This window comes from Lithobates pipiens, unplaced genomic scaffold, assembly GCF_037356315.1.
Source record: "Lithobates pipiens isolate NorthernLeopardFrog02 unplaced genomic scaffold, aLitPip1_a1.2 Scaffold_28, whole genome shotgun sequence".
Taxonomy (NCBI): domain Eukaryota; kingdom Metazoa; phylum Chordata; class Amphibia; order Anura; family Ranidae; genus Lithobates; species Lithobates pipiens.
In genome coordinates this window covers 15,072,130-15,097,725 of record NW_027507789.1, presented here as the reverse complement: position 1 = coordinate 15,097,725, position 25,596 = coordinate 15,072,130, and the positions used below count along the sequence as shown (strand labels likewise).

The window sequence follows — 25,596 nt, the reverse complement described above, 5'->3', positions numbered from 1 at the left end:
GAACTCGTACTCCCTGAAATTGCAAGCACTGGTGTGAATTATGCCATTAAAAACCATATAACCTACTTTCCATGCGTTTTTTTTGATGCAGGAAAAGGACTGCATGTGGTGTGAACTGGCCCTAAAACTAAACCAGCTTTGGTGCAATCGCCTCCTTCAGTTGGGAGATTTCCCCTGAGCCCAGGGTGTCGGGGGTTCCGCCCATTAGGGGCGTGTCATAGATCTGCCCAGGACTGGCAGGAAAGTGCTGGACAGAGCAACTTCTAGTTATTGCATTGAAGGCCCGCCCACCATCGCAGGAAAGGGATGAAAGGAGAGGATTTGGGGCGTCACCAGATCGGACCCAAGACCCCCGGGGAGAGGATTTATTAATTGCAACCTGCAATGCGTAATTCTGTTCAGCCAGTTGTGTGATTTCCACTCCGCCAACCAGACGGCACAGCCAACGTGGTCACGTGATCGCTGATCCTTCCCACCCCTGGGTGTTCCAACGCGTTTAAAGGGACGCTGGGACGGGCAGGATGGGGTTAAAGTAGATGGAAGCTTTACCTAACGACAGCTGTTTTTGCTAAAGTCCTGTGTGTCATAAACGCATCATTTTTTTTTTTTTCCACTTTGACGCATCTCAATGCTGCTGATCTCCTGAAGCCTCTTTGCAGCTACTTCCTGTCTCCATACACTCCAGGGGTGGCGTTTTCTCAGGGCGGGTTTCCTGAAGGTGACAACATGCTCATGTCTGTGTAATGTATGCAGAAATGGCCCCTTGTGGTGACAACACCAGGGACACAATTAGGAGACGGGGGCGGAGTCACCCCCATAACAGGAAGTAACCTTCATGGCGGGATCGCCAGGGATGATTTTTATGGAAGCTGCAGATTTAAAAAAAAAGTGAATTTCGAACCGAGATGAACATATTACAGATGTGATTTTAGTAATGGGGGTTTCTTTTCCTCCTCCCCCCATAGAAGAGGCGGCGGTTTGTTCGCTGTACATCCCGCCAAATACCAGGCGGCTCGTCTCCGGAAGTTTGGGTGTGTCCGCTAACGGGAAAGATTCGTAGCCAATCATCCGCCAGCGCAGAGCTGGACGCGGCCTGGAATTCTCCCTTGGCTCTGCAGGGACTACGGCGTTGCGGTGTGGCGGGCGCGGTCAGCGGAGAATAGGAGGAGAGCCGTACCTGGCACAGGAGCAGAGCGCTCATAGCAATGGAATTCTGTAGGCGAAACTCCATTGTCTGTGTTTTGTTCTCTGTGCAGAGAATGACCCCCAGAGAAACCCTCGCTGTGATGAGGGGGGAGATTCCAGCCATAGCCGAGGATGAAGAGTGCGGGAGACTGAAATCCTCTCTCTCCACTTCGGTCTTCTGTCTGACCCCCGGCCTCCCCTTCGTTCTTCTGTCTGACCCCCGGCCTCCCCTTCGGTCTTCTGTCTGACCCCCGGCCTCCCCTTCGGTCTTCTGTCTGACCCCCGGCCTCCCCTTCGGTCTTCTGTCTGACCCCCGGCCTCCCCTTCGGTCTTCTGTCTGACCCCCGGCCTCCCCTTCGGTCTTCTGTCTGACCCCCGGCCTCCCCTTCGGTCTTCTGTCTGACCCGCGGCCTCCCCTTCGGTCTTCTGTCTGACCCCCGGCCTCCCCTTCGGTCTTCTGTCTGACCCCCGGCCTCCCCTTCGGTCTTCTGTCTGACCCCCGGCCTCCCCTTCGGTCTTCTGTCTGACCCCGGCCTCCCCTTCGGTCTTCTGTCTGACCCCCGGCCTCCCCTTCGGTCTTCTGTCTGACCCCCGGCCTCCCCTTCGGTCTTCTGTCTGACCCCCGGCCTCCCCTTCGGTCTTCTGTCTGACCCCCGGCCTCCCCTTCGGTCTTCTGTCTGACCCCCGGCCTCCCCTTCGGTCTTCTGTCTGACCCGCGGCCTCCCCTTCGGTCTTCTGTCTGACCCCCGGCCTCCCCTTCGGTCTTCTGTCTGACCCCCGGCCTCCCCTTCGGTCTTCTGTCTGACCCCCGGCCTCCCCTTCGGTCTTCTGTCTGACCCCCGGCCTCCCCTTCGGTCTTCTGTCTGACCCGCGGCCTCCCCTTCGGTCTTCTGTCTGACCCGCGGCCTCCCCTTCGGTCTTCTGTCTGACCCCCGGCCTCCCCTTCGGTCTTCTGTCTGACCCCCGGCCTCCCCTTCGGTCTTCTGTCTGACCCCCGGCCTCCCCTTCGGACTTCTGTCTGACCCCCGGCCTCCCCTTCGGACTTCTGTCTGACCCCCGGCCTCCCCTTCGGACTTCTGTCTGACCCCCGGCCTCCCCTTCGGACTTCTGTCTGACCCCCGGCCTCCCCTTCGGACTTCTGTCTGACCCCCGGCCTCCCCTTCGGACCTCTGTCTGACCCCCGGCCTCCCCTTCGGTCTTCTGTCTGACCCCCGGCCTCCCCTTCTCTCTTCTGTCTGACCCGCGGCCTCCCCTTCAGTCTTGCACGGTTGTACCGGCTCCTCTCCTGGACTGAAATGGCTTCCTCTGATTTCACTGCACACTGTGAGCTTCTCCCAATGTGCATTAGAAGCTGCAGCAAGTCAAATAGAGCCCCGCCTTATTTCCTAGCTGGAGAACGCCCAGCATCATCTAGCACTTTGCTCCCCAGCCCAACTGTCCCTGGCCCCATCCCTTTCATTAATTGGATTCCAGTTCTTTCAGTCATGGAGGCTCCGCGTCACATGTGGGCGTTGCCTATGCAAATACAGCCTGTTTAGGAACCCCCACCCCTCCCAGACTGACACCCACCCATCAAGGCATTTTGATATTTGCATAACTCCTCCCAGGAGCCCACCCCTGCTTGCCTCAGGACTGAGGAGTAGTGAGGACGGGGGGGCTGGAATGTTTTCAGGAAGCTCTGTACAGCCCCCCGCCGACCCCTCCCACCAGACATGACCTTCCCTCCCGTGCGCATGCGCGGGAGTGACGTCATCGCGGCTCTGCTGAATGACAGCGGCGGAACTGCGAGACCCCACCAAGAAGATGGATGCGGCGGACTACAGGGGACAGCGGTGACATCGCTGACTCCTGTGTCAGGTAAGTGACACATAATGGGCTACTATGCGATGCAATGCATAGTAGTCCATTATGCTTTACCTTTGCAGGGAATGAAAGAGGAAGTAAACCCATCAGGGTTTACTTCCTCTTTAACTGTGGGCAGCTGAAGCTGCTGCCTGTTCACTTCCTGGATTTGCACACCTCCAGCTCTGCAGCTCTCATTGGCCCTCTTATGACTCGTCCCCCCTTCCTTTCCTGGCAAACTAGAGTGAGAAAGAGAGCTGTGCATGATGTCAGCCGCCTAGGCTAATGAGCAGACAAGAAACAGGAAGTGGGCTGTATAAGGGATTTACTGGCAGAAAAAAATAAAAAATGTTTTACTATCCAAAAGTTAAAACAACAACAAGAGCAGAAGATTTTATAGATGGAAAGATGAAAAATGACTAAAGGTAAAGTAGAACTATAAGCAGATGGAAAGATGAAAAAGTTCCGCTTTAAGAATAGCAGACGTTGCCATCAGATGACCCCCCTGGCATTGCTTACCAATTCTACACAGCAGTCAAGGGAGGCGGAGTCTGTCTGCTGGGAGTGGGGGAGGGGCTGTGAAAGTGAATGGACAAAGCAAAAGTTTACCTTTTAAAGCCGTTGTTCTGTCGTATAGTGTCCGGCCATCATATAGCGTCCGCCCTGTACTGCGCATGCGCAGTACGGAGCAGACGAAGCTTCGGAAAATTTCCGAAGCTGAACGGCGCCTGCGCCGTGAGTGGAGGTGGTGGCCCCACCATCCAAGCGGACATAGGGTTGTGAGTATTAAAGGGCCCCTCGCGGGCGAGCTTCGCTCGCCATGCTTCGGGCTCGGCCTCGCTGCGCTCGGCTCTTTTTTATTCCTACTCTATGTCCACTTGGATGGTGGGATAGAACCTGGACTCACAGCGCAGGCGCCGTTAATCCTCGGCAATTTTCTGAATCTGGGTTGCTGTACACAGCGGACACTATCCGATGGAGGACGTTTATTAGACAAGACACCGTATGCCAGCAAAACAGAAGATATAACCGAAGAGCCCGTTAACACAAAACCAGCTTTTGCTGCAATATCCCGTTCAATCCAGAGATTTCCCCCTTGCAGTACCACTGGATGCCCTCGGGGTGCAGGCCCAGCAACATTCATCCCACTTCCTCTGAGCCCAGGTCACCCCAGCCTGTGACTGGACAGTGAAAGTAGAAGCAGCACAGCAGCGAGGTCATTTCTCTGTCACTCTGATCTCTCCTCCTATCAGCGTGCTTCTTGTCAGCACATGAACTGATTGGCTTCTAGTGCTGCTTCTTCCCCCCCCCCCTCTCACCCATGTTCTGCTGTACAGGGACTGATGCCAGGTCACATTCAGGGACTTGAACTGCTTGTATTTAATGCGTGTAACAATGTATCGATACTTACAGAGCTGCTATGATTTGTATCTTTTATATCAGCCCGGAGTTCACCTTTTAACAATTCTCCTGCACGTGTTTCGGCGGCGGCCCCCCATATAATGGGGAGGGAACTACATGTCCCAGCCAGTCCAGTCATCCTACATTAATCTGTATTTACAAAATGGCTCAAAATTGGAGCAAATGAAAAGCAGGCAGTGTGCTGGGGGGGGGGGGGGGGGTCTGAGCTCCGCCCCTTGTTGGTTCCTTACATGGCCCAGGCCAGTGGGAGCACCCAGAGGTCTTCCCATAGATGGAGAGATCAGCATGCTCCCAGTGTTTAGCACTGGCTTGTTGCTGTGAGAGGAGGAAATCCTCCAGCACAAGCCGAGCATCACACAAACACACTCCATGCAGACACATCTGGGAGTCCCAGCATTTGATATAAATCCTGTATAATAATAATAATAATTTGTGTAAACGAGTGTGAGCTCCCCTGCCGAGCCCATTGTCCGGCTGTTTGTCCTCGGGGTCACCCGGCCCCGCCAGGCCCCCCCCCCTGACATTGTCAGGTCTAGAAATGTCCTTATAAGGAAGAGCGGATGGTGGATGTCTATGCAATGCTGCTTCCTGCTTGTTTAATGTAAAGCAGGAGAAAACAAACCACATCTGCAGAGTGAGCAGCAAGAATGTAGGCCGGGCCGTCTGTGTCCCCAGGCACCACAAGTTCCAGAATAAGACCCCCCCCCCCCCAGAATAAGGCCGAACTATGAAAAGACCTGTAGAGAGTAACCGAGAAATGGACACATAGACAGCCTTTGGTTTATGGCAATTGTTCAGTTTGGTTGGTGTGATCACTGAAATTTAGTGGCAGTTGAAATGAGGCTGGCAGGGGGCGGGCTTTCTGTGTGTAGGGTTTGCAGAGGAGAGCTCTCGCTAGGCGCCAACCATGCAATTTATGTTTGCTGGATTTTTGAAGAGCTGGCATGTGCCAGAACAGTGGCCCAACCTGCAGGCAAGAAGCTGGTCTATGTCATAGTCTACAGCAGGGATATGCAATTAGCGGGCCTCCGGCTGTTGCAAAACTACAAGTCCCATCATGCCCCTGGGTGTCATGATTGTGGCTGTAGTTGTAGTTCTGCAACAGCTGGAGGTCCGATAATTGCATATCCCTGGTCTACAGGCATGTAGGCCAGGTGGGCGGTGGCACGGTCTGCAGGCAGGGGGATGATTGGTTACATGATCTGCAAGCAGAGGGGTGGGTTGGTTGCACAGTCTGCAGGCAGGGGGCGTGGGTTGGTTGCACGGTCTGCAGGCAAGGGGGTGGGTTGGTTGCACGGTCTGCAGGCGGGTGGGGTGGGAATGGTTGCACGGTCTGCAGGCGGGGGGGGGGGGGGGGGGTGGGTTGGTTGCACGGTGTGCAGGCAGGGGGTGGGTTGGTTGCCCAGACTGCAGATGGGGGGCCTGGGTGATGGCCCGGTCTGCAGGCATGGGCATTGCACAGTCTGCAGGCGGAGGAGTTTGGTGCCTGGTCTGCAGGTGGGGGGGGAGGCTGGGGCATTGCATGGTCTGTAAGGGGGGGGGGGGGGGCTGGGGTGTTACACGGTCTGCAGGTGGGGGGCTGGGTGGTGGCCTGGTTTGCTGGCGGGAGGGTTGATTCGTGGCCCGGTCTGCAGGCGGAGGGGGCCTGGCTGTTGCCCAATCTGCAGGCGGGTGGGGGGCGCGGGTTGGTGGTACGATCTGTAGTTGGGAGAGGGGCTGTCTATTTGTCCTGGTGACCACTGTTACTGGGATGGAAAATCCAAATTTTGAGTTGTCACCCGAATAGTAACTGAGGGTTAAACATCTACTGCAGTGACAACTGTCAGATCTCTTCTCACTTTGGTGGGATTTCCTCTCACTTCCTGTTTTAGCCATGAGACAGGAAGTGACAGGAAATGCCCCCAATGGGACACAGAGGTTTAGCCCTTCTCTGCTCTCTACATAACTAAAAGAAAAGTTTTTGGACACTTTTTGTTGTTGTTGCTGCAAATCCCATCTACAATTGTTCCTCTGTGTGTACCGTGACTATTCCTGCGTCTGATGTTTTGTTTTCCTGGATGGTCTGGTGGAAGTCTGGTGATCACATTCCGCCATAAGGAGACCCTCTGACCTCTCTGCTATTTCACGCTTTGTGATGGTTGTTAAGGCCAGGAAGTCTGAAGCATCTGCTGGGGGGGGGGGGGGGGGGAGATAGCCAGTGGTGTCACATGACCTCTGATGTCACCACAGCTGGCAGAATTGGCCCAGGCCTGATGGGCGCCATGCATTGTGTGACACAGGGCACAATGACCATACACGTCTATTGCTGCTCTGTACAATCTGATCTCCCCGCCACCATCATACAACCATTACAAATCTACTGGCAGGATCAACAGCTAATAATGCAGGAGGCGACTTGGAAAATCAAACAACACTGCCATGTAATCGCCAAAGACCGACTGCATCGTACATGAGGTTTAGGTTCTACTTTTAAGTGAACCTAAATGTTCAGATACAGCAGAGTTTTTAACAAATTTGCTTTGAATCTAGGAGCCGGCTTTTATTTTATTTAAAAAATCCGACTGCTGCCTCATTAAAGCGGGAGTCCGCCGGGACTCCGCGTTTTTTTTTGTTTTTTTTTTAAGCCAGCAGCTACAAATACTGCAGCTGCTGACTTTTAAAATAGTGACACTTACCTGTCCAGCGCGCCCGCGATGTCGGCACCCGAAGCCGATCTGTAGATCGTTTCTCGGGTCCTGCCGCCGCCATCTTGGGTATGGGAATCAGGAAGTGGAGCCTTTCGGCTTCATTTCCCGGTTCCCTACTGCGCATGCGCGAGTCGCGCTGCGCAATAAGGATGGTCCCCGCTGCCTCTGGGATCTGTGTGTTTCCCAGCAGGCAGCGGGGCACTTGCGGAAAGGGGCGTAATTACGCCCCTTTCCGCAGAGAGCTATCCCCCCTGAAAGGTGCCAATTGTGGCGCCAGAGGGGGGGGAGGGTTCCGATGAGCGGAAGGTCCACTTTAGGGTGGACCTCCGCTTTAAGTTACAATGCTGCTGAATGAGACCGCTTTCTCTCTTGCTAATTTCAAGGGGGTGTCACACGATATTACCGCAAAGGTCTAGGAAACGCAAACGTTCAGAAAAAAAACCCATTAAAGTTCATTTTAGGAAACGCAAAAAACACAACACACGACCCAATTTTTTTAGTAAAATATAAAAGACGAGGTCGCACCGAGTAAATAGATACCCATGTCAAACCTTAAATGTCCGTCTGCCTGTGAAATGGTAACAAACTTTAGCAACCTTATATTTTCTACAGGCGACACTTTAAAAGCCCCCTATAGGTCATCAGTTTAGTGGCGTGCGTGACGATATGTAACGCATATCGCAATCAAGGTTTTCACACGTGGGCGCCCCAATGCATGTATTTTCTATGTGCGTATATTGGGGGGGGGGGGGGGCATTTTTTGTGCTTGACTGTAACTTAAAAAAAAAAAAAACTTTTTATTTAAAGCGGAGGTCCCCCGATTTTATTTTATTTTTATTTTTTTTTCTAAGTCAGCAGCTACAAATACTGTAGCTCAGGGATATGCAATTAGCGGACCTCCAGCTGTTGCAGAACTACAAGTCCCATGAGGCATAGCAAGACTCTGACAGCCACAAGCATGACACCCAGAGGCAGAGGCATGATGGGACTTGTAGTTTTGCAACAGCTGGAGGTCCGCTAATTGCATATCCCTGCGTGACTTTTAAAATAAGGACGCTTACCTGTCCAGGGTGCCCGTGATTGTGGGCACCCGAAGCCGATCTATCCCTTGGCTGTCGGGCGCTGCCGCCACCATCCTCGGTAAGGGAATCGGGAAGTGACCCGCTTCCTGGTTCTCTACTGCGCATGCGTGACTCGCACTGTGCGATCCCACTGGTCCATGCTATCTTCTGGGACCCATGTGTTTCCCAGAAGACAGCAGGGGGGAGGGGAGTGGCGTAGATACTCGCGGGTGGCTTGGGTATCTATGCCCGGAATTGGGAGCAAAATACCTGTATTCGGTATCTGCTCTCCCCCTCCCTTCTGAAAGGTGGCAAATATGACACCGTAGAGGGGGTGGGAACCAGAAAAGCGGAAGTTCCATTTTGAGTGGAACGCCGCTTTAACTTCTTTCTTTCTTTCTTTCTTTCTTTCTTTCTTTCTTTCTTTCTTTCTTTCTTTTCGTCACATAGGGGACAAAAAGAAAAGTGAAAAAAATTCTTTCTGGGCCTTGATGGCTGAGGAAACGGCCAACGGGGACCCGGAAGTGATGTGAGCAACAAGAAGGGGAGGAGAACGTACCTGTGTCTCCTCCCTCTACCCTGCAGCAACCGCTGTGCCAGTCCTGGGCCCCCAGATGGGGAAGCGGAGCTAGGTATACATAGCAGGGGGCGTGCATGGGGGGGGGGGGGTGGCACTTTACCCACTGGGAGCCACCCAAATGCTTCCACCTGACAAGTAAATGTACAAAAAAAAAAAACAATCTGCCCAGCGCCTGGAACTGTGTCGGGCGTCAGGCAATACAAATTTTGCATCTCTGCAGCAGCAAATGGGCTGACAAAAGCCCAGGCGCCAGGAAGCAATTTCCAGTCACCCTGGCGACTGGGATTTGTCAAGCCCTGAGATATATCCACGAGCCATTCTCCTTTAAAGCCCTGCATTGTACCTGGAGGGGGCCGGAGTGTGAACCCGACTAGGCGTATCGCAGGACTGATTGCACCCCTGGAGGGACCGGAGGAGTAGAACTGAAGGAGCAGTTAACCCTTGGAGTGTGTTAGTGGGGGGGGGGGGGGGGGGGGGTGAATCTCCACTGCAAGGGTACTATGGACTTTGGGCAATGGATTATGGGACTGTAGATTATAGATTATGGGATGTGTAGTGCACCAGAGCAGTATACATGACCACAACTAATGTGCACTGCTTGTTCTAAAGAAATAGTGAGGGGGGAATAGGAGGGGTCCAGGAGCTCATCCAGGCCATTACAAGGAGTCAGAAAAAACACAGGGACAATAATTGGATTTGTTTTGGAGAATATGGATATTGTTCCGCAGAAAGAATTTGGGGCCTTCAGGGAAAACTCTGTCACTCATTGCGATTAGTATTCTTGTGATTGGCTAGAGTCCCGGATTGCTCAGCGGAGTCGCCCCCGTCACCGTCGTATTACCAGCGATGGCTACGTCAGCGATCGCTGTAATCGTCCCCTATCACCAAGGGAGGGGATAAAAAGAATTGATGAACTTTTTTTGTGTGAGCTGCCAGGTCAAAGGTCATGGGGGGGAGGTGGGGGTGATGTGGGAACCCGCAGTGAATAGGACTGTAGAGTGGGCAGTAAAGGGGCCACATTCCCCAACACTGATTGGGGGGGGGGTGGGGTGTAACTTCACTTCGCTCACAGAGATTCCAACGCAGAAGCCAAAAAGAGGAAAAGGGAAAAAAAAAAAACAATTTCTGCTACAAAGTATCGCAGTGGCCATTCAAGGACTTCCAATTTAGGAAGGATTTTTTGCTGTGGGAGGGCCAAGGCTGCGGGCAATAATCTCCCCACATATGGTAACGGCGAGCTCGGGTCACCATCAGCACTGACCCTCCCCCTCCCGGCCATTGTGCAAAAAAAAAAAAGAGAAATGAGGGCGAAGGGACAGAGAGAGAGCAGCTTGCTTCATCACCACTGATTGTGCAACGCCATTGCTCTGACTCCACAGAAATATTAACCCCTGGGTGACAGTACAGGGAGCGCGTCACACACGGGGGGGGGCCTACAGCAGACTTTAAGGGGCACCCGGCAGCCATGCTAGTTCAGGGTCAGGGCGCACCTCTGCGGTAACCTCTCTGACCTGCAACTAGCATGGCATATATAGTGCGCAGGTCTCTGCTACAGAAACCAGAAACCGCCCCCCCCCCCCCCCCAAAAAGTGCTGTTCCCATTATATATGGAGCCTGGCAAAATGAGTCAGCCCCTATATCCTTCTATGAGATCTCCCAAAATTCCTTGCTCCGCTCCTGTCCACCTGGGAGGGTTCGGTGTTCCCAGCTCCTCCATTTACCATGATATCAAATAAATCCACCAGAGATGGTGAGAACCCCTCATAATGGGCGCTGTGTGTGTACAGACCTGAGAACTGAGCACAGGGATGGTGGGAACCCCTCATAATGGGCACAGCAGGTGTACAGACCAGGAACTCAGCACAGGGATGGTGGGAACCCCTCATAATGGGCACAAAAGGTGTACAGAGCTGGGAACTCAGCATAGGGATGGTGGGAACCCCTCATAATGGGCACAGCAAGGTGTGCAGACTTGAGAACTCGGCACAGGGATGGTGGGAACCCCTCATAATGGGCACAGCAGGTGTGCAGACTTGAGAACTCGGCACAGGGATGGTGGGAACCCCTCATAATGGGCACAGCAGGTGTACAGACCCGGGAACTCGGCACAGGGATGGTGAGAACCCCTCATAATGGGCACAGCAGGTGTACAGACCCGGGAACTCAGCACAGGGATGGTGGGAACCCCTCATAATGGGCACAGCGGGTGTACAGACCCGGAAACTCAGCACATGGATGGTGGGAACTTATAATGGGGACAGAGGGTGTACAAACCTGGGAACTCAGCATGGGGATGGTGGCAACCTATAATAGGCACAGTGGGTGTACAGACCCGAGAACTCAGCACAGGGATGGTGGGAACCCCTCATAATGGGCACAGCGGGTGTACAGACCGAGAACTCAGCACAGGGATGGTGGGAACCCCTCATAATGGGCACAGCGGGTGTACAGACTCGGGAACTCAGCACAGGGATGGTGGGAACCCCTCATAATGGGCACAGCGGGTTTACAGACCCGGGAACTCAGCACAGGGATGGTGGGAACCCCTCATAATGGGCACAGCGGGTGTACAGACTCGGGAACTCAGCACAGGGATGGTGGGAACCCCTCATAATGGGCACAGCAGGTGTACAGACCCGGGAACTCAGCACAGGGATGGTGGGAACCCCTCATAATGGGCACAGCGGGTGTACAGACCCGGGAACTCAGCACAGGGATGGTGGGAACCTCTCATAATGGGCACAGCGGGTTTACAGACCCGGGAACTCAGCACAGGGATGGTGGGAACTTATAATGGGCACAGAGGGTGTACAAACCTGGGAACTCAGCATGGGGATGGTGGCAACCTATAATAGGCACAGTGGGTGTACAGACCCGAGAACTCAGCACAGGGATGGTGGGAACCCTTCATAATGGGCACAACGGGTGTACAGACCAAGTGATCGGGAGTTGGCCCATAGGGCAGAGCTGAGGGTGCCATTCTTTCTTTCCTAGCAGGTAAAAGGGTCACAATAGCGTGAATTGGTAACACAATGCCATCGGAAGTGAATTTGTACATCTCACGCCTTTGCGTTTTAGGAACGTGTCCAAAAGCGCACCATTTCCCAATGCAGAGAAACACGTTTCCCTTTAGCAGACATGCAATGGTGCCGATGTATCTGCTAAGGTGCATGTTTTCATGTGCATGGTGCCGCTGCAGCGCAGCATGATTTTTAGTAAAGGGTTGGCTGGAGGCTTCTTTTCCTTTTTCTGCATTTCTCATGCATAGGGCAGCCCATTGAACTTAGGCTGCCCTACGTGCAACGTTTTCACCCAAACTCTCCCGAATCTTTATAAGAGGGGTGAGGACGCTCGTTGGTGAGTGCGTCTATTGTGTGCGGCGCTCTGAGGAATATTTGGCGTAAGTCGCAGTCATATGTGCTGTGTCCAGGGATATATTCTGTATATTTCTTTGTGTTTTTTAGATGGGATCACTTCCACATTTTATAAATAGTATTTTGATGTAGTGCCGTTCGGTTTCCTTCCTGCCGGAGTTAACCCCTTCCTGCTCTGTTACCAGCCACACCACGACAGTTTCACTCCTTTTTAGTAGAATCAACCGGAGAATGAGCGTGCGTTGTCACCCCGCTGATACCCCGCTACGGGGGAATGAGGCTTCTGTAGGGACTGCACAGGGAAGTCAAAGGATTTTGTTGTCTCTGGGTATGAGACGAATGTACGCGGGTTGGTTTTCGAGGCGGAGTCACAGAACGCGAGTAAACTTCAGGGCCAAATCCAGACTCCATTAAAGTCAATGTGATTCGAATGTTAAAAAAGACACTTATGACAATTTTCATAGGCTAATAAGGAAAGAATTGTGAAAAAAATGGGATGGGGGGGGGGGGCGCCAACGAAAAATTTCAGAAACATTTAATTTGGCAGGAGCAGAGATTTCAGTTTCATGTTTTAAGGACAACAATAAAAATGCAAAATTCCTTGACATTACATGTCTCTGGGATGACCCCGCCATTAAATTGGTGCATCTGTATGATGTGTACAACCTACCAGGGCTGGCACAATGGGTGGCCGGGAGGAGCAGCTGCCCTGGGCACTGCGGTATCTTGGGGGGGGGGGGGGTGGGGGGGGTGCTGCATGGAGAGTGCCTGCCTACAAGCTGGCAGGAGTACTGGGCGCTAGGTGTCCATGTCCTGACACTGCAATCTACAATAGCAAGTGGCAGTTGCAAAGGAAAAGCAATTGCCGGTAAATGACAGTTCCCAGCCGCCTACTTCTGTTTCTACATGACTGAGGGCCCAGTATAGAAGATGATGGGGGATCCCACCACGAACAAAAAACGACAGCATGGGATTCCCCCTAAAAATACATACATTTTTCTTGATGAGGGCTCCGTATAGATGGTAATGGGGGACCCCGCGCAAAAAATAGTGTGGGATTCCCCCTAAAAATACGTATTTGGCCCTTATCCTTCATGAGGGTCCGGTATGGATGGTAACTGGGAACCCCACGTATAAAAGATTCCCCCTCAAAATAAATACCTGGCCCTTATCCTTGATGAAGGACTGGTATACATGTTAATGGGGAACCCTATTAAAAAAAAAAAAAAAAATGAGCTCCTCCTAAAATACCGTCAGGCTGTTTTCCTTGATGAGGGTCCGGTATGGATGGTAACGGGGGACCATATGCATAAAAGAGATCCCCCCCTCAAAATAAATACCTGGCCCTTATACTTGATGAAGGACTGATCTAGATGTTCATAGGGGGCCCTACAAAAATAAAGCATGGGGTCCCCCTCCTACAATACCTGCCAGGCAGTTTTCCTTGATGGGGGTCTGATATAGATGGTAATGGGGGACCCCACACAAAAAAGAGTTTGGGATTCCCCCTAAAAATACATACTTGGCCCTAATCCTTGATGAAGGACTGGTGTAGATGTTAATTGGGGTCTCTAATAAAAAAGCATTGGGCTCCCCCTAAATTACCGCCAGGCTGTTTTTCTTTCAGAGAGTCCGGTATAGATGGTAATGGCGGGACCCCACACATAAAAGTGGGGGATTCCCCCTAAACCTAAATACCCGGCTCTTATCCTTTGTTGAAGGACTGGTATAGATGTTAATAGGGGACCCTACAAAAAAAAAAGCATGGGGTTCCCCCTAAAATACCTGCTAGGCAGTTTTCCTTGATGGGGGTCCGATATGGATGGTAATGGGGGACCCCACACAAAAAAAATACATACTTGGCCTTTATCCTTGATGAAAGACTGGTATAGATGTTAATGGGGAACCCTACAAAAAAAAAAGCATGGGGTTCCCCCTAAAATACCTGCTAGGCAGTATTTCTTGGTGAGGGCCTGGATGCCAATGGAGGTGCCCCTTTATAAAGATCTGAATGCTGGGGGGGAGCAGAAGGATCAGCCAGCCACGTGACTACTGTGATTGGCTGTCGCAGTGGTCACCTGATCAAGCGATGGTCCCGCTGGCTACTGATCATTAGCAGGGACCAAGAGCTGTCTTTTCCAGAGCGCGCTCCCAGTACAGAAACTTTGGCTGCCCAGTGACGCATATGTGCGTTGTGGGGGTGTTGAGGCTGACCCTGACCCTTTTGCCGCCACATACGTGTTTACACGGGCAGCAAGAGGTTCCCAACCACTGACGGCAGAATAAGGAAGCTGTCATGTAGGATAGAATCCAATATACTGTATGTGACATTTGGCTGCCAAACGAGCTAAAAGTCCAACGATTAGAAGAACGCCCCCCCAGCAAGTAAATCTCACCCCGGACCGACCCGGGAGCTCATCCCTCGTTGTGTCATAGATGGGCAAACCTCTGTCTGAAGAGATGGATGGTCAGACATCTATGTCTCCCCAAATGTTTTTTATTTTTTTTTCCTAATTTGGCTATGAGGTGACTGTGCAGTGAAAAGCTTTGTTCCATTTATAAAGCGGCGCGGCCCGCTATTGGTGGAATCTGCAAGCCTTTGCTTTCCCTGAGCCGAAGCTCGGTATGTGATTCACATGGAGAGACTTCCCAGATCCCAGCCTCCCGCTCTCCCCGCTCCCGTCCCACGCCAAGTTGTTGTCTGGTGTCGGCGCGAGGCTGGAACTTGGCTTCTTCCACAGCCGCCGAGGTTGGAAAAGTTCATTCATTGACTGCTACAGGCAAACAAATACAGGCCGGCCTGTGAATGACAATCGAGAATTATTCCCAGAGGGAAGATTGTCACTGCCGGCGGAGGGGAATGTTCAGCTATGTGCTGTGCTGCCTGGACTCCCGCCAACCACAGACGGACAGATGTCCAAGGTGACTGACGGCTGCTTGTGGCTCCTCGTGTGTGTGTGCGCAGGCCTAGAGGACGACTCGGAGCAACCATGGGAAGACTGGGCCGTGTAAATATTAAAGAGAATCCGGTGTCTTGATTACAATGTAATCTTATCACAAACTTTGTTCCTGTCGCTATATTTAAACTTAGGGGGGCGGCCGTACTTCCTCATTACATAGGCAGGCCCCACTTCCTCCCTACTTCCTCCCTCCTTCCTCCTACTTCCTATATAGCTGCATATCACAAACTTTCACCATTCAATAAACCGTCTTGCAGTATATGTGTCTCCCTTGCCTTATCCGGGTCCTCCCTAAAAATCAATCCCTTGTGGGGCAATAGAAAGAGGGCTAATAGAATGGTATACCGTATGTTCTTCTACATTACAGGAAAACTCCCTGAGACCCACAGAGCCTGAGGAAGTGGGATATTTGGAGCCCACAAAACGCGTTGTGACATAACTGTTAAAACACCCCCCCCCCCCCCCCCACTGTCATTTTGAATTCTTCTGATGTGACTACAGCAAAGGATGTATATATTCTTAGAGGAGGGTGGGAAGACCAACGTTGTACTGTGAAACAAGCTCTTCCTAATGTCAGTGCATTGCGGAACTGTAGCTAGGCCAAGCGTGACACCAATAGGGTTGTACTTATACAAATTTATTCTCAAAATGTTAAAATTCTAATAGTGGTGTATATTGTTATAAGTACACTATATTGTCAAAAGTATTAGGACACCTGCCTTTACACGCACATGAACTTTAATGGCATCCCAGTCTTAGTCTGTAGGGTTCAATATTGAGTTGGCCCACCCTTTGCAGCTAGAACAGCTTCAACTCTTCTGGGAAGGCTGTCCACAAGGTTTAGGGGTGCAACGGATCGTCACCGATCCGTGATCCGAACGGGTCACCCTGCTCGGATCGGCACATGCCGCGATCCGCAGAGCACCCACGGTCTCGGCCTTAGGAAAGGCTTCGGCCTAGCTCCAAAGCGGCGGCCATCTTTCTAAACCCAGGCCATTTACAATGTGATCACTCCGATGGAGCGATCACTTGCAAACAAACCGGCGTCATGTCATGACTCCGGTTCCTCTCTCCACTCTCTGTACTAATCTGTACAGTGGAGGGGAGAGATCGGATGGAAGCAGCTCTGTGGGCTGCATCTGTAGTGCCCACAGCGCTGCTCTGTGACAGCCAACCCTCCATACTCTGCAAAACCCTACCAATACCCAGCCATACTCTGCAATACCCTGCGATACCCAGCCATACTCTGCGATACCCAGCCATACTCTGCGATACCCAGCCATACTCTGCGATACCCAGCCATTCTCTGCAATAATCTGCGATACCCAGCCATACTCTGCAATAATCTGCGATACCCAGCCAAACTCTGCAATAATCTGCGATACCCAGCCAAACTCTGCAATAATCTGCGATACCCAGCCATACTCTGCAATAATCTGCGATACCCAGCCAAACTCTGCAATAATCTGAGATACTCTGCAATACCCTGCCAATACTCTGCCATACCCACCCATACTCTGCGATACCCAGCCATGCTCAGCCATACACAGCCATAGCCAGCCATAATCAGCCAATATTACAGTGGGGAGATTGTGGATATTACAGTGGGGACTATATGGTGGAATTTTCACAGGTTTTTGCAAATTCAATTATTATTTGCTGATCCGAAAAATGATCCGATCCGTGACTCTGATCCGAGGAACGATCCGATCCGTGAGTTTTTTTAATCCGTTGCACCCCTAGTGTCTATGGGAATGTTTTACCATTCTTCCAGAAGGACATTTATGAGGTCAGGCGCTGATGTTGGACAAGAAGGCCTGGCTCGCAGTCTCTGCTCAATTCATCCCAAAGGTGTTCTATCAGGTTGAGGTCAGGACTCTGTGAAGGGCAGTCAAGTTCCTCCACCCCAAACTTGCTTATCCATGTCTTCATGGACCTTGCTCTGTGCACTGGTCCAAAAAAATCATTTGGTGGAGGGAGGATTATGGTGTGGGGTTGTTTTTTTCAGGGGTTGGGCTTGGTCCCTTAGTTCCAGTGAAGGGAGCTCTTAAAGCGGCGGTCCCCCCACCCCCATGAAAAATGTAAAAGTCAGCAGCTACAAATACTGTAGCTGCTGACTTTTAATATATGAACACTTACCTGCCCTGAGCACGCAATGTTGGCACCCCAGACGATCTTCGGATCGGGTGCAGCCGCTGCCATTTCCAGTAAGGGAACGCGGCAGTGAAGCCTTTCGGGTTCACATCCAGTTCCCTACTGCGCATACCTGAAGCACGCTGCGGTTTCTAATTGGCCCAGTGGTGGAGGAGGGGGGGCGGAACTTCTAAGAGGTGGTGCTGTCTCTGGAAGTGGGGAAGGGGGCCTGTCAAAAACAGGTCCCGGTTCCCCCCTCCCCTAAAAGGTGCCAAATGTGGCACCGGAGGGAGGGAGGAGACGAATAAGCGGAGTGGATTTGGGTGGAACTCCGCTTTGAGGCGTCAGCATACCAAGACATTTTGGACCATTTCATGCTCCTAACTTTGTGGGAACAGTTTGGGGATGGCACCTTCCTGTTCCAACATGACTGCCCACCAGTGCACATAACAAGGTCCGTAAAGACCTGGATGAGCGAGTTTGGAGTGGAGGAACTTGCCTGGCCAGATAGACCCGATAGAACACCTTTGGGATGAATTAAAGCGGAGACTGCAAGCCAGACCTTCATGTCCAAGATTAGTGCCTGGCCTCACAAATGCGCTTCTGGAAGAATAGTCAAACATTCCTATAGACACACTCCTAAACCTTGTGGCACTTGATAGTGTCAGCGGTATGGAACCAGTGAGGCTTCTCTTTTCTCAGGTAAGTAACCGTTTACACCAAGGATCGTATTCGTTTTCTGTATAGAGAGCATTCTTCTCACTGATCACCAATGTAAGGGGCATTCTTCCCACTGATCACCAATGTAAGGAACATTCTTCTCACTGATCACCAATGTAAGGGGCATTCTTCTCACTGATCACCAATGTAAGGAACATTCTTCCCACTGATCACCAATGTAAGGGACATTCTTCTCACTGATCACCAATGTAAGGAACATTCTTCCCACTGATCACCAATGTAAGGAACATTCTTCCCACTGATCACCAATGTAAGGAACATTCTTCCCACTGATCACCAATGTAAGGAACATTCTTCCCACTGATCACCAATGTAAGGAACATTCTTCTCACTGATCACCAATGTAAGGAACATTCTTCTCACTGATCACCAATGTAAGGAACATTCTTCTCACTGATCACCAATGTAAGGAACATTCTTCCCACTGATCACCAATGTAAGGAACATTCTTCCCACTGATCACCAATGTAAGGAACATTCTTCCCACTGATCACCAATGTAAGGGGCATTCTTCCCACTGATCACCAATGTAAGGGGCATTCTTCCCACTGATCACCAATGTAAGGGGCATTCTTCCCACTGATCACCAATGTAAGGGGCATTCTTCCCACTGATCACCAATGTAAGGGGCATTCTTCCCACTGATCACCAATGTAAGGGGCATTCTTCCCACTGATCACCAATTTAAGGGGCATTCTTCTCACTGATCACCAATGTATTGGGGGGAGGGGGGGCACTCCACAGACCACTTATGCAATGGGCCTTCTTCTTAATGACTACCAGGGTGACAGGGCATCATTTCCAAAGACCGTCAAAATAAGAAGACTGTCTCTCAGTAACCACCAATTGAAGGCCAATGTACCACAATTTTTATACAAACTTCTAGTAGGGGTTCCCCAAGACATGAACATTATTTCAAGGGCTCCCCTGGGGTACAAAGCCAGGTCTCCCACAGATTATCACAAAAGCCTGCATTCACAAGTGAGATTGGGGACCTCCAGTGTACAGTCTCTCCTCCTGCAGGGGATTCCAGGGATTTGGGGGGGGGGGGGCAGGGTTATACAAAGAAAGATTTCAAGCCGTTGTACTAACAGTATTTTAAATTGTTTATTTTTTAAATTAATACATATTATCTAATGGGGTGTTTTTTGAATATTTGCCTGAATTTACACTTAAAATTTCCATGACTTCCCCCTATTAAGTCTTCAAACCCCACAGATCCCCACGTCCAGACAAGACCTACAAATCACCCTCAGACCCACCCAGAGGCCAAACAAAGGGTAACTGATGAACTTTCTGTTGACTTGTCATCAGTTTTAATGATTTTGGGAATTCAGCACCTCCTTATAAATTATATTTAAAAAAAACAAAAAAATTCTTCATCCCATTTATCGGCATAAAGGCAGAGCAGCTGGTCTGACCGTTTGTGGATATTGCGTCCCTCCTGACAAAGCTGCGTTTGTGGCCACTGTGTGGACGGTTTAATGGAGTGGAGGCTGCCATAGTTGTCAAGCTAATGGCTGTTCTTTCTATATGTGACGTGGCCCTCCGCGGACAGCGCCTTCTCAGGTGTACAAAATCTAATTGTAAATCTCTTTAACTAGGCTAATAAAATGGTAATATGACAGTGACATGCATTTCCCATGATCCTAGTGGGGCAATGCTTGTAAAGGGTCATTGAGTCCATAGTGAATTGCCCCTCCCCAAGCTGTACACAGAGAGCTATGAAGCCTCTGACTTGTGGGCTCTTCCAATCTCCCCAATGAAGGTTTTTGGGGGAGACCTCTGTCCTCCAGTGACCCCCTTGCCCTCCAAGCAAATCATCTAATGTCCTCTATAGCTAAGCTGTATTGGGGAGGTCAGTCAGTATTCCCATAGGGTAGCAGCATTTGCTGATTCTGCATCAGCCTTCAGCGTGCCCGCCTGATCTCCGTGTAGATATTTGCCATTTTTGCCCTTGATGGCCACACGGTTGTACTCTCGGAACTCGAAGAAGAAGTCTTCAGACATGTCGCCGTCCGTGCAGACTGTGCCGTTGCTAGAAGTGTACCAAAACTTTCCACCCTGACCTGTAACAGAAACAAAAAGATGTTCAAGATTACGGCTCAGAGGAGAAATGTCCACAGGGGTTATGTGGGCTGCGTGTTGCTCTTAAAATGGCCCTGCTGCTTACAAAATAATGGCCTTGGCTGTAAATGAACACCAGTCCCTGTTGCCCATGATACTTATCTACTGCAGAACTACCACTGCTTGAAGAATCTCCAACACCCACCAATTTCAGGTCTAACAAAAGCCTGGTCCTCTGCAGAGCATTTAACACTTCCAGGTCCATCAAAAGCCTGGTCCTCCTCTGAGCATCAGGCACTTTCACGTCTATCAAAGGCATGATTCCCCTTTTGAGCATCCAACTCTTCCAGGTCCATCAAAAGCCTGGTCCTCCCCAGAGCATCTGACACTTCCAGGTCTATCAAAAGCCTGGTCCCCTCTTAGCATCAGGCACTTCCAGGTCTATCAAAAGCCTAGTCCTCCTCTGAGCATCCAACACTTCCAGGTCCATCAAAAGCCTGGATCCCTCTGAGCATCTGACACTTTGGATCTATCAAAAGCTCAGTCTTCCCCCAGAGCATCTGACACCTCCAGGTCTCTCGAAGGCCTTGTCTGCTTTGAACATTTAAGATTCCAGGTCTATCAAAAGCCTGGTCCTCTCTGAACATCTGACACCTCCAGGTCTATCAAGGGTCTGGTCTCCTTTGGGTATCCAACATCTCGAGGCCTACCAAAAGCTTGCTCCTTCTCCTGAGCATCCAACTTTCTGGGTCTATCAAAAGCCTGGTCCTCCTTTTGAGCATCCAGATTCCAGATCTGTCAAAAGCCTGGTCCTCCGGTCTATTGAAAGTCTACTCTTCCTCTAAACATTTGACACTTCTGGGTCTATTGAAAGCATGGTCCTGCTCTGAGCTCTCTCATCCCCACCGCTGACCCCTTATGACAGTAAAGGACACAGTAATAACATAGAGGGTGAAGAATAGAACCACACGCCTCAGCAGGAGAGCCGGCATTGGACACACCCAAATTGTCAGATGCAAAAGATTCTTTGCCATTGGTTTAGGGCTAACAGCAGCAGCCTGGGACAGGTGAGTATTAAAGGAGAGGTTTGGGGTTAATATAAAATCAAACCTACTCATCCCTCCTGTTGCAACTGCCCAATGCCGACTCGAAGACTGAGACCTGACCAACCATTATTCAGCTCTCGGTCTGCTCACTGTTAGGCTCTGCCGGTGCCCACCTGAGTGCCAGGATGGAGAGTGCAAAGCCAGAGGTCAGAAGGACAATAGTAGACAGGTGATGTGGGGGGGACTTACCTTTGATTTGGTATGCTCCATTGTTAAAAATTATCTGGAAGACATCATAAATTGAGCGGTTGGCGTCCAGCGTGTTGGAGGTTTTGTGGTAGCAGACAAAGCCCAGGTCCCCGCGGAGTACCAATATCGGTCGGTTTATTAGCTTCAGTGTGAACTCCTCATCCTCTCCTGTGGAAACAAATGGAGCAACTCAAGTTTCTGCAAAGGGTGAGTCTGGCCCCTCCCACCTCCATACCGGTACTTTGCAGTGACAACCAATCAGGAGGAGCAGGACTAAGCTTGACTTCGATAGGGAAAGTCAAGATTTGCATACACTTTCAGCTGGCATTATCTCTGGATCTACTGATCTCTTCCAACCGTCCATTACTGATCACCGCGCCATAAAAGTGCGTGTCGCTTTGCAAAAATACCAGGCACGGCGTGGCACCCCTGACGCCCCAAAACTAGGGTGCTTTAGAGTCTGCTTCCTCCATCACAGGTGCCACCAATATACCCGAAGTTAGCTGCTCAGAGGGAGAATTGATGCCACACCTTCTGCCACGTGGCACTGCTCAGGCCTAGTGATTGGTCACTAGGCCCAAGCATTGCATCATGGGATAAGGTCACGTCTGCCGCTATAACCAGAACCACCGGGTATTTTGCAGCAGCGGCCATAGAGGAAAGAGGAGTGGGGATGCGCTGAAGGGGCGAATATAAACTGGTTGGAGGTCTCTACATTCTCTGTGGCTTTGCTGTGAATGGGCCAGGTGACAGGGTCTCTTTATAGCTCAGCTACACATATTCAAATTTAGCAGGAACCAACCAGATTTGAGTACATGTGTAGCCCTCTCTGTTCATCGGAAGCCAATTGTTAGACCAGCTAGCTTAGGTCCTGCTGGAAAAACAGCATTTGATCACCCACTGCAGCCAATGCCTGCTGCACTGACTATGCTATATTCTGACGGGAGGGGGAGGGGTGTCCCCGATGTCGGAATACAGTACGTCTCACATATATGCTTTCTGCTCAGCAGTCGTTCGGGGATTGTGTTTACCGCTCCTCTCCGTCTGTCTGACAACCATGTCGTCTCTGACAGGTGTTCAGAATGGAGGATCACACCTGCTATACAGACAGAGGGAGAATCTACAAGTCTGCATATGAAATATGGAACAGCAAGCCCATAAAAATGTGAAACTTCCATCACAGGTGACTTTCAAGTAAAGGGAACAAAAACCAGCAAATGTGCCGAGTTCTGTCTACACAGTTCTGTTTTTTTTTATATATATATTTGTATTCGGTGATGTGATTGTACTGCCGCTTTTCTGCTAAACTCAGCCAATAAATACAGAAATAATGGAACGCGATGTGCACTCGCTGAAAATAAACCACACTTTCCCTTTAACTCTTTGGGCCCCAGGCAGCGTTTATTGCCAGGGGGCTCCACACTTTTCAGTATGAGGACCACACAGTATACTTTACATATATTCAGGGATCAAAAAAAAAAAAATCATCTACATCAGGGCCCCATCATATTCACCCCCTACATCAGGGCCCCATCATATTCCCCCCTTACATCAAGGCCCCATCATATTCCCCCCTTACATCAGGGCCCCATCATATTCACCCCCTACATCAGGGCCCCATCATATTCCCCCCTTACATCAGGGCCCCATCATATTCACCCCCTACATCAGGGCCCCATCATATTCACCCCCTACATCAGGGCCCCATCATATTCCCCCCTTACATCAAGGCCCCATCATATTCACCCCTTACATCAGGGCCCCATCATATTCCCCCCCTCACATTGGGGCCCCATCATATTCCCCCCTTACATCGGGCCCCATCATATTCACCCCCTACATCAGAGCCCTATCATATTCACCCCTTACATCAGGGCCCTATCATATTCACCCCTTACATCCGGGCCCCATCATATTCACCCCCTACATCAGAGCCCTATCATATTCCCCCCTTGCATCAGGAACCTATCATATCCACCCCCTACATCAGGGCCCCATCATATTCACCCCTTACATCATGGCCCCATCATATTCCCCACTTTAATCATGGCCCTATCACAGTTCCCCCTTACATCAGGGCCCTATCATAGTTCCCCCTTACATCAGGGCCCCATCACAGTTCTGCCCCTTGCATCAGGGCCCCATTGTATCCCCCCTTACATCAGGGCCCCATCATATTCCCCCCTCCTCTTACATCAGAGCCCCATCACACCCCCCCCCCCCCCATGTCATGGCCCCATCGCAGTTCTCCCTTATATCAGGGCTGCATCATATTCTCCCCTTACGGCAGGACCCTATCATAGTTCCCCCGTACATAAGGGGCCCCATCACAGTTCCCCTTACATCAGGGACCCATCATAGCCCCCCCCTCCCCTTACATCAGGGATGCATCAAATTCCCTTCTTACATCAGGGTCCCACCACAGTTCCCCCCCCTTACATCAGGGTCCCATCACAGTTCCCCCCCCTTACATCAGGGTCCCATCACAGTCCCCCCCCCTTGCATCAGGGTCCCATCACAGTCCCCCCCCCTTGCATCAGGGCCCCATCACAGTCCCCCCCCTTGCATCAGGGCCCCATCACAGTCCCCCCCCTTGCATCAGGGCCCCATCACAGTCCCCCCCCCTTGCATCAGGGCCCCATCACAGTCCCCCCCCCCTTGCATCAGGGCCCCATCACAGTCCCCCCCCCTTGCATCAGGGCCCCATGACAGTCCCCCCCCTTACATTAGGGCCCCATCACAGTCCACCCCCCCTTACATTAGGGCCCTGTCAGGGTCCCATCACAGTCCCCCCTTACATCGGGGCCCCATCATAGTTCCCCATACGTGTGGGGTTGGGGGGGTCGAAGCGGAGTCCATAGGCAGCCTCTGCTGACCTGAATGCTCAGTCTGTGCACATTGGGGGGACATAATTGGCCCTCGCTATGGTAGAATCTTTGTAGCAGGATGTAGTTTGGGGAATCGGGCTTCGTGTCCGTGTTGTATGAAGTCTGTGTGACCCCAACAATCGACTCCTATTCGCTCCCTTTCCGTCTGTTATAGTAAAATTCTTTCTATTGTTTATTTATCTGTTCAATAAGTGATGATCCCGTCAGAAAGCCAGTGTTTCCTTTGGACTCCACAGTCTTATCAATCCTTTATTGACTACAGAACACCCTCTATGTTATAGAGATGAAGAGACAGGAGGGAAGTGTTCTGTATTCCTGTTCTAGGATGGAAACGCTGCTCCTCCTCTATACGTACAATGAGTGAGCGTTGTCATCCTAGGACAGGAAATGCCTGAATGAGGTCCCGTATTGCAGGACCACCAGGATTTTTTTTTTAATAAACCACATTAAATTCATTAAAAATTACTTTTGAAATTATTTTAAGATGGTAAGGCTTTGTTCACATGGGGTGTACAATACCAGACCCCCGTGGAGGGCCGTGGCTACCCACCACAGGGGTTCTGTGCACCCCCATGCAGCCAGTCCTATAGATGCCCTCAGCTGCACGGACTTGGTGGCTATTTCCCAATATGACATCCAAGTGGGTTCGTGTCGCCAAACTCACCCTGTCTGCGTTCAGGCACCCACGCTGAGGTCATTGTACTGGTCTTTACTGGTACCTAGTTTTGTTAACTGCTTGTGCTTGCCGAGCTATGGTAAGAAGATGGTGGCAGATTTGGTTGGACAGGGGAGACATCCTGGCCTTTTCCTGCAGCTTTTATATTGTATACCAGCGAATGTCTGCAAATTCCAGGGAGGGCAATGTCGGGAAGGGGAAAGGGGGGGGAAAGGAAATGTTGGGATGGTGGCAGATGTGGCGGTGAGGGCAGGTGCATTGAGGTGGTGTGGACACCTGACTATCACACTTTTATATAAACTTGATGGACATCTTATTACAAAACCATGGCCGTTAATATGGAGTTGTTCCCCCTCCCCAATAGCCGGTAATATGAAGTTGGCACCCCATCACCATTGTTATGGAGTTGCTCCTCACAATGACCATTAATGTGGCGTTGTTCTCCAGTGGCCAACAACATGAAGCTGCCACTCTGTGACTAATTAAAATGTAGTGGACCCCACCTTGGCCAATGATTTTGGAGTTGCTCTTCTACCCACCCCATGGCAAATAATACGAAGTTGGCCCCTCAGGACCATTAGTATGGAGCTGCTCCCATAGCCATTAATATGAAGTCGCCCTTCACAATGGCGATTTAATATGGCGTTGTTACCCAGTGGCCAACAATATGAAGATGGCACCCTAT

General features: G+C 51.0%; 2 protein-coding genes across 3 annotated transcripts in view; one reads left to right on the top strand and one right to left on the bottom strand.

Annotated features, from left to right (window-relative positions):
* FAAP100 (FA core complex associated protein 100) overlaps positions 1-25,596 on the top strand; it is a 98,850-nt gene that overhangs the window by 57,855 nt on the left and 15,399 nt on the right. The window contains exon 11 of one of the 2 annotated variants that reach the window (XR_013263459.1): positions 22,421-22,530. The exons of the other annotated variant lie outside the window; for it this stretch is intronic. The gene's annotated coding sequence lies outside the window, so the exon portion shown is untranslated. The remainder of the gene's footprint in view (positions 1-22,420; positions 22,531-25,596) is intronic. 2 annotated transcript variants of the gene reach the window in all.
* The window catches only part of FSCN2 (fascin actin-bundling protein 2, retinal), a 59,795-nt gene continuing 53,272 nt past the window's right edge, over positions 19,074-25,596 (bottom strand). The window contains exons 4-5 of the mRNA XM_077458728.1: positions 21,348-21,515; positions 19,074-20,054 (exon numbers count right to left, since the gene is read on the bottom strand). Of these exons, the coding sequence (XP_077314854.1) occupies positions 19,849-20,054; positions 21,348-21,515 (374 nt within the window). The 3' untranslated portion in view covers positions 19,074-19,848. The remainder of the gene's footprint in view (positions 20,055-21,347; positions 21,516-25,596) is intronic.